Raw genomic sequence first — 12,804 nt, forward strand, 5'->3', positions numbered from 1 at the left:
TCCCGTCTGGTTTGTGATGGACACGCTCTGGTGCCTTCACTTGGGACTTGCCAGCATGATGGGGAGGGATGAAGCTAGGACATTATGGGCAGATTAGGCTGGGGCTACAGTGTTCAAGAGCTGGCCAGCACATGGCACTGTTCAGACTGGTGTCTGGTTGTCTTGAGGGCTTCTGTGGGCCAAGAAACAAAAGAGCAGGCCAGTTCGGTCAGTCACCTGGGTGTTGAATGCATCTTCAGAGAGGTTTGCGATCTTTTCTTCAAAGCTAGAAAGAAACTCTTCTATCTTCTTATCCACAACTTCAGAGCTGAAACAAAACATCTTCAGTTAAAGGTAATCAGAGACCTGGTCTCCAGGCAAAGGAAAGAATTGGGGCTAAAGAATATTTCCAGGAAAGAGGCTGAAGTGTTTTCTTCCCAGTCCTCAGTACTCTCCCCTAAACTGAGGAAGAAAAGAGGGCAGGGAAGAACCCTACCCTGAGCCCCACCTCCCGCCCATTTTCCTGGTACACACCCCTCCCCCATGAAGCAGTGACAGCTATGCCCAACCATTTCAAAGCAAAGAACCAACAAAGCCTTGTACTTGATTCTACCACGGTAGCCAGGTCAGGCACCTGCCTGAAGAGGAGGAACATGGGCAAGCCCTGTACAATGACCACAGGACTTGAGTCAGACTCTAATAAAACCATAGAAACCACTGATAAGTCCTAGATCAAGCCATCTATGAACCAGCACTCCCAGCCCCCACTGCCTCTCCAAAGCTGTGACTAAAAGCAAATCCTATTTGGTCAGAACTGTTAGGTTTAAGGAAGTACCTGTAGCCCTACTCTCCATGCCAAGAATAATAGTTGGACCCATCTACTCACTCGCTTACTCACTTGTATTTGGTTGCCTGAGTCCCGACGGTGACAGAGAATCCTAGAATCCCAGATGTGTTCCTACAGGTAGGGTATACATGATACCTACAGCCAAAGTGAAAAATTTTATAAGCTCAGGCGGTCACCTGGGCCCTGCCCCTCAGAACATAAGGGAAGGGTTTCTATATATCTTTAGTGGGCCTAGAGGTCCTGAAAGATCTATAAATGTGTATGCATTTATTTCATTCTCAGGTTAGCGTGCCCACCCCTCTCCTGAACTGAACGAAGGCTAGTCTAAGATGCAAATTCCAGAAGTTTTGACCAGGAGGTCTGCCTAGGCATGAAAGGACCAAAGGGCCCTGAGAAACTGCTCAGTCAGGATATCCGATAAACCTCAGCATGCAAACTAAGGCCAGACTCTTCTGTGAGCTCAGTGCTCTTGCCAGCAGACTTACCCAAGGGTCTGCTTGGTTCGAAGGAAGTCAAAACAGGGCTCTTCCATGTGCATCTGTAATTCAACATACTACCCATCAGCCCAACTCCTAGCAGAGAAACTTCAATTTCTTCCCCCAAAAGTGTTCTACATACCCTCAAAATCCAGCCTCCCTTACTTCCTTCCTAAATTGCCCTGGCCCCCTGTCCATGATCATATTGGGTGAGAATACTAAATAACCATCTCACCTTCCAATCATAGGTCTCAAACCACACCCAAGTCCCTACCCCCAAGCAAAAGGTCAGAGGCTCCTGAACAACTCAACTCTCCTTTATACAACTTACCACAAGCAGCTCCATAAGAGTGTATTCTTTCAGACTCCTGGTACCTGACTGAAAGGAGAAGTTGGTCAGACGAACTGAAAATCCAGTGGCTTACAGGGCTTTTTAATCAGCTGTTCTTCACAACCACATATTCTGGTATCAATCCCATTTTTCTCATCCCCCAAGAGTTGACCATAACCCTCTATTGCCATACTTTCGGTTTATACATCTGCCTTCCCACTAGACAGAAGGTCTGAGGACAGGAATCATGCTTGCTTATTTGTACTCCCAGCCCGAGCACAGAACTGCAGGCAGACATGGTGGGTAGTCCAATAATCCCTGACCCGCCAGCTCCTGCCCAAAGGACCTAGAGGACACAGCCTAAAATAAGTATTTGCAGTTCAAGGTCCTAAGGAGGAGAGCAGGAAATGTATAGGGCCTAATGAAGGGTATCTGGACCTGTTCCTCAGACAGAGAGGATGTGAATAAGAGGGGCAGCCACACACAGGGACCCAAACAAATTAAGAAAAAAGCCTAGTGGATGCCACACTTGGAGACCACATCCTGGTTGCCCCGGAGAATGGCCAAATAATGCAGTTAGAATAAAAGGCAGGAGGCCAACAGGCAAGGATTTTGCTTGTATGTCTCCAGTCAGGCTCTTACAGGTTCCTCTGACACAGACTCATTTCTGTTCACTCCCACTTTGCCAGAGGAAGAGGCTAAAGCCTGTGCTCCCTCCAAACTCTGTTTAGTCAGCAACGAGATTTCCTGTTTGCCTCTAGAAGGACTGCAATAAAACCAGTCATAATCTTTTATCACTTTCCTGTTCAATATGCTCTGTGAGGAGGGAAGTGGTTCCTTAAAGGAAGCAGTTTGTATTAAAATCTGGTGCTAAAAGGTGATCAATGGAAAGCACCCCAACAGATACGGTCTTAGAACATGAAACCTGTCTAAAAGTCGAGAAGTAGTAGTCTCTCAGGGTTCTGAGCAGTCAGAAGCACTGGGAATGCAGACAGGGCTAAACTGGGCCAGGCCATACCACTTACGAAGTTTTGGGCCTGGCAGTCATTTCGAGGGGGCCAGGGGCAGGGAAACCACCCTGGGAAGCTACAGCAGGAGAGAGGTAGACAGGCTGTAATAACGAGCTGGGTTCCAGGGAAACCCTCAGGTCCAGGGCCAGGAACACAATAAAGGAGAAGGTGAGAGTAAGGCCATGTAGCCAGGCCTAAACCCAGACCAATCTTCACAGGGCCTGACAGAGAGGTGACTTTCTCATGCAGGGAACCCAGGATTCAAATAGCAGCTATAGAAGCTCCAGGGTTTGGGAAGTCTGAGATCAGTCTAGACAGGTACAGTTCCCCAAAGTCCTAAAAGTGAGTGGGACTATCCACAAGCTAAAGTGGGCTATGGGCCAACTGAGATCGTTACAAGTCCTTTAAGTCCCATTCCACCTCTCCAGAATGGTGTGGAAAGAAAACAGGATTTGAGAACAGAAGGAATTAATTCAAGCCCCAGCTGGTATGACCTCAGGGAGGTCAGGGACTCTGGAACTCAGATTCATCATTCGTAAAATAGAGGTGCTAAACCCTATCGCTCTGGTGCTCTGAAGCTTTTCATTATAACTGGTAGTCTTTCTGTTTGCTGTAGATTGGTTGCTTGGCTATGTTTACTTTTGTCTCACTTCCAAAACTGTCCTTTTAACAAATGTCGTACTGCTGCCCAGGGTTCTGTCAGTGGAACGTATAGGAATTTCCAACTGTGCTTCAGTCTCTGTTTCTCTGGACTAGTGTTTAGGTGGTAAATGAAACTCTGTGATTTTAAAAATATCCATTTCACTGACAGGAGCGATTTTTAAATGTAGTAGCTTCAAGAAAACAAATGACGCCAAGCACAAAATTACAGAGGTAACTAACTACTAGAGGGCTTTGAAGATCATAAGGCCACTACTCCCCTAGGCTTTAGTACCCTCAAGGTACTTAGCCATGAGAATGGCTCTGTGTAAAGGGGCCAACTGACCTGGTAGTACACAGTGACTTCAGAGTTGGCATCACCCTTGTTCAGAGCTTTCACTTTGCATAGGTGGTGGCCACTGGGCAGTTCTACCACCTGGAACTGCACAGACATCTCCTGCTCCAGGGGCCTGAAGTTCAGCTTGCTGCAAAAGAATCAGTGTGGGTCACTGAGGCACTTAACCCCTTTTTCCTCTTAACCCCTACCGAAAAACTGTGAAAAAGAGGTCAGGCCTTCCACAGTTCCTTCTAAATTGCTTGTTTACATAGCAGCCTCATGAAAACCTACCACAAGAAGTATCTCCATCATGGATTTAGTGACAACTGAGCTGTGGCTCAAGGTCCTGCTGCTGGTAAGGATACATAACGCCCAAAGAAAAAACTCAAAGAAGTACTCACTCGACAACGTATTTCAGGAAATCCACAGATTCCTAGAAGGCAAAGAAGAAAATAACTACAGCAGGCTCTCTTGACATCAGTTTCACCCAGAAGCAACTAATATCAATATTCAAGTTGCTGGGAAGCTATGGCTCCCATGAGGAAAGTAGACAGAGTCTGTCACCCCAAATGCTGGGTAAGTCATTCACCACCTGGGCTCATCATTCATTGATTTAATCCTGTTTGTTGAATACTAAGTGGCTGTGACTTAACAGCTCTTCTTCTGTCCTCCTTGGCACAATGACTACTTCCCACACCGGAACAAACTTAACTGTTCAGTTCACCACCACCAGTATGTGCCCTCTATGACACCTGCGACTGTGTTTGAGAAACCTGGGTCTATTAAAATGGAGCGTGGCACAGAGCGAGCAGCAGAATAATACTTAATTCTAAGTGAATGCATCCTCTCCCCCTCTCAAATTCTCTTTTCTTACCTATACAAGGAGGGTATAAATAGAGGGGAGTGCTCATCTTTAAAGTGGTTTCTACCTGGGGCCAAATATGGCACTAAGTCCTCTGGACCAAAAGCCCCTACCCGATGGATACTGCCACGGTGCTCGGACACGCAGGTGACTATCCCTGCTCTTCTCTGTGGGCTGAGGCTTTATACTTCTTTCTATGGGCAGGGCAGAAACTAAGGCTGGCTTTGGGTTGTAGGATAAAAATCATAAAGAAAGTGGGGAAGATGCCAGCCAGTCTCAAGAGTGACCATTTACATATTTCATCAAAGAGCCAGTCCTGAAAATCTGGTAGGACAACGAGGAAGATGGTCTCACAGATACACCCAACTCAATATGTAACAAAACAAACTCCTCATATTCCCCTAACCTACGACTGCTCCTCCTCCTCCACCAACCCATTGGTTTCAGCATTGCCCTAGATCCTTCCTTCTCCCTCACCCCCACGCCAGCGCTGAGTCTTAGCCATCCTCCATCTCATTATTTAAGTACTTCTTTTTCATTTATTTTGCCTACCCTTGGGCCTTCATCATTTTTCGCTTCAACTTTGTGTGTGTGTGTGTGTGTGTGTGTGTGTGTGTGTGTGTGTGTGTGTGGTAAAAACACATAACAAAGTTTACCATCTTAACCACTTTTAAGTGCACAGTTCTGTGGTAAGAATATTCATAGTGTTGTGAAATGGAACTCTAGAACTTTTCATCTTGCAAAACTGAAACTATACCTATAAAACCACAATCTGTCTTAATCACCTCTCCCCAACCCCTGGTACCCACCGTTCTGCTTTCTGTTTCTATGACTTTGACTACACTAGACATCTCATACAAGTGAAACCATACTTCACGTCGACTTTTATAACAGCCTCATAACTGGCCCCTCAGTTCTTTCTCAATGATAAATCCTCTTTTAAATCCTTCGGTGGTTCTCCATTTCCTACAGGATAAAGCCCGAGCTCCCTAGCTTCACACGGGTTCACACACATGTTCTGCCTAAGTATGCACGTGTTCCTACTACCCAGTTCCTGCTTTAATCTTTAAACTGTTTGTAGTTTCCGCACGCAATCTTCAATTAGTGTAACTGACATCCTATGTTCAGCAAACCTATTTTGAAGTCCTGGTCCATTACCAGCAGTTTCCTTCAAAGGAAAGTCTTGCCCAGTGTCAGAGGGGCCAAGTTCCCCCCAAATAGACTATGACAGTACTGGCCTGCCAAACCTACAGAGCTTTGGGGGAGAACTAATGCAATTCCAGAGCCCATGGCAGCATTCATTCAGACCTGGCCAAGAGCAACTCACTGTGCTTGTGACGTTTCCTTGTACCAGGCCCTCAACGAAGAGCTGGGATTTGAACTCTTTGACGAAGCTCAGCAGAGACTCCAGGGAAAGGCCATCCATCAAAGCCCGGTACTTGTCAATCATAGACCAACGGGCATATTCCAGGATTAAAAGCCGCACGTCTCTGTACGGAGGGCGGAAAAAACCAAAGTTTTATTGTAAGAAATGAATCTTGAAGCTAAGGAAGGATTTGGTTAAATTTCTATAGATACGTTTCAAAGAGAAACAATTTCTATCACAACTTAAGACAGGGAAACGATCACCAAAAAGCTTTTTAAATTGCATACATAAACTTTTGCATAGATTTGCTCACTGGTACAACAACTCACTTATCTTTCTTGGTCGAGAAAGAAAATATTTCACGTAAGTTGTCAGATGGGTCACATACCAATTTTAAATTATTATTATTCTGATTACTGGAGGCCACCATTATGAATATCTATTCCTGAAGTGACAGTATAGTATAGGTAGTGGCTCTAGGCCAAAATTGGACCAATCCCTACCCCATTTCCCACACTCAGTTGTCTGAACTTGGCAAATCACCTACATCTGTGACTCAATTTCTTCATTTGTAAAATAAGGGAAGTAATAATGGGGTTTTGGTCAGAATTAGATAAATACATATATATAAAGTTCTTAGATCTAGCATATTACAAATCTTCAACAAGAAGATGTTATTATTACTATTACTTTACCATACTGTAATCAAGTAGTATTCAGGAGTTATTGATTATACAGGGCTATTTTTCATCATATCAATAGTTCCAGACAACTCTCCTTTCCAATTTATATGCGGTTATTAGTTATTGTAGCTTTTATTATGCTCTCTTCTGAAACTTTGGCTGAATTCCAGATAGCTGCAGTTGCTAGATAAATGATGTGTTAAGCAATTTAATTCAGTTACTCATCACAATACCCAACACACTAAAATCACCACAGTAAAATCAGCGGCAAGCAATTTTGAGCAACAACAAAGCCAGCAGTTCTTGAACTGTTGTTATTTGCTTACGAACTTTGGAAAAAAACACCATTTTTTACACTTGGCCTCTAATTAAATACAGTAGGTTACTTTCAGTCCTACAGACAGCTACTTTAGCTGGGTTTAGAAATCCTTTAACCTTATAGCCTGGTTTCTTAAACCATAGTATAATTTTAACATGTTTGACAATTAGCACTGAAACTATAGCCTCATTCTCTATCTCTAACCCCTACGAATGCAAATACTTTCATGCCTTCAGAATATAAGATGATTCCGTGTATACTCACTTGGCCAGAGTCTCAGGCTTGATGAGGATGTTAAAGTAGGTCTTCTTCAGCTGCTCAGTTATCATCGTGAAGACAGCTGGTGTGGAATTAAACTCCGCTAAGTAGTCAATAATGAGCTGAAACAGTAGCTAAAAGAGAAGAAGCATTTAAATGGAGAAACATAGAAATCCACTAAGTTTTGGAGTTTTTTGGGGGGTGGGAGGCAGGTTGTTTTCCTTTTTTAAGAAAAAAATTTATTATTAGCTTCAAGTATACATACAGTACATTGGTTAGACATTTGTATAGTTTATGAAACAATCCCCTTGACTGCTCTTTCTCTCTGGCTCTATTCCATTAGTATTTACCAGGGGCTCAGCATGATAACAGGCATTGTAGGGGACATAAGAGTTGACTAAAAGACTCTCTAAGGGCTAAAATCCTCAATAACTGCCAAATTTGGGGCAATGATTCTTCTATTTCTATGATTTTCATGGGTATTAAACATTTTTTCTTCCAAATGAACTTAATTTTATCCACATACCCACTGTCCCTAAATATGATTTTAATTGGGAGCACATTAGATTTATATATTAATTTTTGAAGTAATTACAACTTTATATCAAGCTGTCCTATCCAGAGATATGAGTCTCACTCCTTATTTAAAGTCTTTTTTTATGTTTCAATAAGAATTATAGTTTACTTTACACAGCTTCTACATTTTTCTTACTTATTCCTAGGTATTTTGTTTTTCTCAATATTATAAAATAGAATAGTTTTTTCCATTCATTTCTAAGTGGTTATTTCTACTATAAGAAAAAGTTATTGATTTTGATATACTGATTTGATAACCAGACACAAGTTATTTTAAAAATTTCAGTGGTCTATTAGGTGTAAGAATACAATCACATTATAAAGAGAAATACTTTCTCCTTCCAAGTGTTTTTAATATATTTCATTTTCTCTTTTGTTTTAATGTAGTAGTCAGAACCTCTAAAAAAAAATGCTGAATAAAAGAAGTGATTGTGAGTATCACTGGCTTATTCCTGCTTTTAATGTTTAGCATTTCATCAGTTAGTGTAATATTTCTGCTACTGTTTTTAAATTAAGATTTTCATTGTTTTTAAATAATTTCCCTCCATTTCTACTTATTAGTAATGCCCACTCAAATTTATCAAATGACTTTTTGGCATTTATCACTATATTCGCACATAGGCATACCTCATTTTATTGTTCTTTGCTTTACTGCATGCTTCACAGATGTGCATTTTTATAAAGTGAAACCAGCAAAAAGCTTACGGTTTGCTTTATTGAGATACTCGCTTTATTGCAGAGGCCTGGAACAAAAACTTCAATATCTCCGAGGATGCCTATAGTGCTTCTCTTTTGACCTGTGTTATAATTTATGCTCATCAACTTCCTAATACTGAACAAGCAATCCTTTCCATTCCTGGCACTTGGTTGTGGCCAATTATCTTTTTTGTTACATTTTTGGATTTTATTTTCAAATTTTAAAATGTTTGTATCTATATTTTACAGGTAAAACTGGTCTCTGGTTTTATATATTTATATTCTATCTCAAGTTTTAATAATAAGGCTAGGTAAGCTTCATAAAATGAAGAACCTCAAAAACTTTTCTATTTTGTATTTTGAAAAGCTCTCCAGGTAATTCCAAAACACACCCCCACAAGTGACGACCACTGTATTAGGCTTTAATCTGTTAGGATCTTAAATTACATTATATGTAGGCCTTGAAAGGCTGACAAAAGTAAAATATTCCATGACGTCTCCTCCTAAGACCAATCTTTGTTCCCTGGGGAGAATGATAGGGACGAGTATATAAAAAAGAGAACTATACTCTTCACTGGAGTTTTTGCTAAGATACGGAAGCTATTATCTCTTAGCACAGGTCTAACTTCTGCCAGGTCCTTCCCTCCAGATTTTTTCTTGTGTGAACCTAGTTCCCCAAACCTTAATATGTGTTTTACTCAAGAAACCAAGCTATAAAATTCATTTTTGGGTATATTATATTACTTTACCTGGTATTTAGTGATCTAACCCTTTTCTAGCACTCCATATTATTTCTTCCTCTGCTTATGAAGTTTTGGACAAAGTGACACTGGAACACATTCCTTACCTAAAGATACACTACTGACAACTTACAGACTCTATCTTTAAAAGGCTCATAAACTTAGAGCTGAGAAACAAGACTTGAAACAACAGGGTAGAGTGTCAGAAGAGGAAGAAAGGAAACAAACATTTGAGTTCTACTCTGTCAGGCAATGTGCCAAGTACTTTAAATCTAATTGTTGTGTGATCTGAAATCAAGCTCAAGCTAATCCTAAAAGCCAGTGTTGGCTGCAGAGTAACTGACAGCAAAGGGAAGCAAAATCAAGCCTGAAGCACAGGCTGTATTGTATGTGCTGCTAGTAATTAATGAATATATGTTGCTCTTATGTGTGGCCGAAGTAGGAACAGTTGTCATCAGCCAAATAAACATGATAATCCACATTAAGAAAGAGTTCTTTCTAGGTATAGCATTCTACGCACAAGCTTCTATGCTTGGTGCTACAGGCTCAACAAATGTAGGTATCATATTTTAAAGCTCTCTATGAGGAAAACAGAGCACTTATACTTACAGGTAGTTTGTGGTTGAATCCTTTCACTCGAATAATTAAACCGTGTTCTCCAGCTACCAGCTTATACTCCAGCTGTGCCACATCTGCTTCATAAGCTGGTTCCGCAAGGTTATGGGTGAGGATATTGACAAAGATGTCAAAGAGAACCACGCTGAGAGTAGAAAATGCAAACAACATCATTAATTGTCAAGAAACAGACATAAATAGATTTGCTTTGATTTAGCATAAGAAACTTCACTTTTAGAAAGCTGTTAATTCACTGTTGCAGAATGTAAAACTGAATACTAATTGAGTTCAAAAGTAAATACAGCTCGCTTGGGACTTAGTTTCACATGAGCATCATAGACTCCTACTTCCCACAGTGCACCCCAATCTTTTTCATGTTAAGCGCACATGGAAAATGATAATATTTATCCTACACAGGGACATAAGTATAAAAGGCACCAAAGACAACTGGCTCTGGCTATTCCTGTGGCGTAGGTTTTCTGACTGATAAAACTCTGAGGGAAGGGAAGAAGGTAACGCAGTTTTTCAAAGTGGATATTAATAAATGTTAGCATTGCTTGTCATTTTAAGGTTGGATTTCATACTTTAAGAGGCAAAGGAAAGGAATAAATGCACGAATATTTCCTGAGCACCTCCTATGTTTCAGGGACATTTTTATGTTCTCTGACCACCCACAGTGTCGCTATCTACATAAATATAAAAGTAATTTGCTAACAAAAGTATACATAATCAGATTCCTTGACAGTCTCTAAATACATGATCAACAGATCCATGATGAGTTTGGAAGCTAACCCAAACCCATCTCTAAGTAACTATCTCAATCCAGTAATTCTATGACTAGCCTATATTATCAGCATGTTTTACAAATGGGTACTGGAGATGGAGCAGCCACAATTCCAGTTAAATATTTAGTTGTCAATACAAATAATTTGTCTTGGGCACAGAAAAAAATACATAAATCAACAAACATAGCTCAAGTACTGATATAGAAAATGACAGACCAATTCATAATGAAACAAAATAATTTTCAATAATAAAAAATGTATTTTCTAGAAAAGAGGACAATTGCTTACTTTGCTGCAGACTTCTGTATCAAAGGTGAGATCAGATGGAAACGTATATATGCTGAAAGAAAAGACCACAGATAAGAAAATATAGTCCAGAGACCTCAAATAGTTTATACATCTGCTATTTACTCCCATCATCATATTTTTAAAAATTCTGAAATAAACTACTAATTCTTATATGCTCGTTACATTTTTTTATACTTTAGGGTCTTTAAAAAGTTATATTTACCATTCCAAATAATCTCCAGAAGGCACACTTAATCGGTGGGATATACAGACAGATACATAAACTGGCCTATTGAATACTCATATTTATCAATAGCTTTAGTCCAGGAAAAATGTTTACAGAGGTATACAAGCCAATAACATTAAGGAAACAACCTGATGCTCACAAAATGTTATAGAACTTTTCCAAGGATGCTGAATAAATGTTAAGAAAAATTTTAGAAACTCTTATAAGCTATTCAAGAAAAACCAAGGCAACACCTTCCCAATAAACTCAAGAATCCCTCAGAGTTACAGGGTAATTATGTTGAGGTCAGGGATATGGATTAAATGCCAAACAAGAGCACTCAGCCTTTGAGTGCATGTTGCTGCAGGAAGAAGTTCCGCTATCCATAAGAACTTAAAAAAAAAAAGCAACATAGTTTGGGCCACGATGTTGAATATAAGGATTTTAGAGTCTAACTATATAGTATGCTTCCTTCGTGTTGAAAAGCAAAACAGTACAGCGAGATCTTTGTTAAATGAGGTTATCATGTCTAAGAGTAATTTCCTTCAGCATATTTTTATTCTTTTTATTTTTTCTTTCTTTTTAAAAATAATGTTCAAAAGTACCACCTATTTCCTAAGATGGCCAAATACCTGATTCTGCTTTTGTTTAACTGAAGAAAATTATCTGAAAAGAATTTCATTTGGGCTTGAATCTTTATTTCCTGGAATCTGTAGTATCTACAAGGATTTCTGTGATAGAACACAGTATAGGTCTGACAGATAAGCCTAGAGAAGGTCTTAAAATGGAAGGGGAGGAGGGAAGGGAGGCAGATGATAGACATAAGGCAAAAAGGTTGCTAAAATTAGAAAAAGATTTGTAACACTTATTTCACTACTTCTAGGGAAGGAAACATTTTACCTTTGGGGATTTTGAATTTGTTGTCTTTCTTATACCACAGGCAACCTTGTGGCGTATTCACAATTTTAACAGGGTATTCTGTCTCAGGGCAATCAAAAGCCTTCAACATGAAGTCCGTGGCTAACAACAACAACAAAAAAAGTAATAATTCATTCAGGTATTTTAACAAGATTTCCAGCAATCTCTTCTTGGTTTCAGATATCTAAATAACTTCTCTTTAGGAAATGTTTTCCACTGCAAGCTAGTAGACAGACAGACATATACATATATACCTATCTAGAACAAAAGTTCTTAAAATAATACCCTTTATGCAATGAAACATTTTGCTATTTTCCATCCTAATTGATTTTTTGAATGTTTTCACAATCCATTACACTGATTTCACAAGCCTCTAAAATGGGTTGCAATCTGTAGCTTGAAAAACACAGAACCAACCATAGAAGATAACGGCAATTCCTATGTACACTGAATGAAAGGATGAGCTATGATATACAAGCAAAAGCAGAAGCTTCAGAGAGTCCCGAGATCTATATTTAAGTCCTGTTTCCTCCATGCAGCAACTGAATAGTCTTGGACAAGTCACCTTGCCGTTTTGAGCCTCAGTTCTCTTTCGAAAAAGAAAACAGCAATGCCCACCCCACAGTGTTGCTGGGAAACGAATATAATTCAAATGGCTCTTTGTAGAACAATATTCTATACAGGTGTTATTTGTTTTATTAGTATACGGATGAATTGTGTATTACGCTTGCTATTTCACTGACCTATGTACTTGTTTTCAGCTGGAAGATGAAGATCTGGATTTAACTCGAAATTACTCTTCCACAGTTCAGCCCAAGAGTTTTCAACATCTGTAGAGATGGAAAAACAAACT

General features: G+C 39.9%; 1 protein-coding gene across 2 annotated transcripts in view; it reads right to left on the reverse strand.

Annotated features, from left to right (window-relative positions):
* NRDC (nardilysin convertase) overlaps positions 1 to 12,804 on the reverse strand; it is a 67,815-nt gene that overhangs the window by 2,040 nt on the left and 52,971 nt on the right. For both annotated transcript variants that reach the window (XM_016120265.2, XM_016120266.2), the window contains 12 exons: positions 12,695 to 12,781; positions 11,934 to 12,053; positions 10,808 to 10,859; positions 9,729 to 9,879; positions 7,114 to 7,241; positions 5,809 to 5,971; positions 4,021 to 4,052; positions 3,629 to 3,767; positions 1,634 to 1,681; positions 1,312 to 1,364; positions 878 to 961; positions 217 to 307 (listed from right to left, as the gene is read on the reverse strand). In XM_016120265.2, coding sequence (XP_015975751.1) covers positions 217 to 307; positions 878 to 961; positions 1,312 to 1,364; positions 1,634 to 1,681; positions 3,629 to 3,767; positions 4,021 to 4,052; positions 5,809 to 5,971; positions 7,114 to 7,241; positions 9,729 to 9,879; positions 10,808 to 10,859; positions 11,934 to 12,053; positions 12,695 to 12,781 — 1,148 coding nt within the window. The remainder of the gene's footprint in view (positions 1 to 216; positions 308 to 877; positions 962 to 1,311; positions 1,365 to 1,633; positions 1,682 to 3,628; positions 3,768 to 4,020; positions 4,053 to 5,808; positions 5,972 to 7,113; positions 7,242 to 9,728; positions 9,880 to 10,807; positions 10,860 to 11,933; positions 12,054 to 12,694; positions 12,782 to 12,804) is intronic.

The sequence above is a fragment of the Rousettus aegyptiacus genome, unplaced genomic scaffold, assembly GCF_014176215.1.
Source record: "Rousettus aegyptiacus isolate mRouAeg1 unplaced genomic scaffold, mRouAeg1.p scaffold_m13_p_1, whole genome shotgun sequence".
In the NCBI taxonomy this organism is placed as follows: domain Eukaryota; kingdom Metazoa; phylum Chordata; class Mammalia; order Chiroptera; family Pteropodidae; genus Rousettus; species Rousettus aegyptiacus.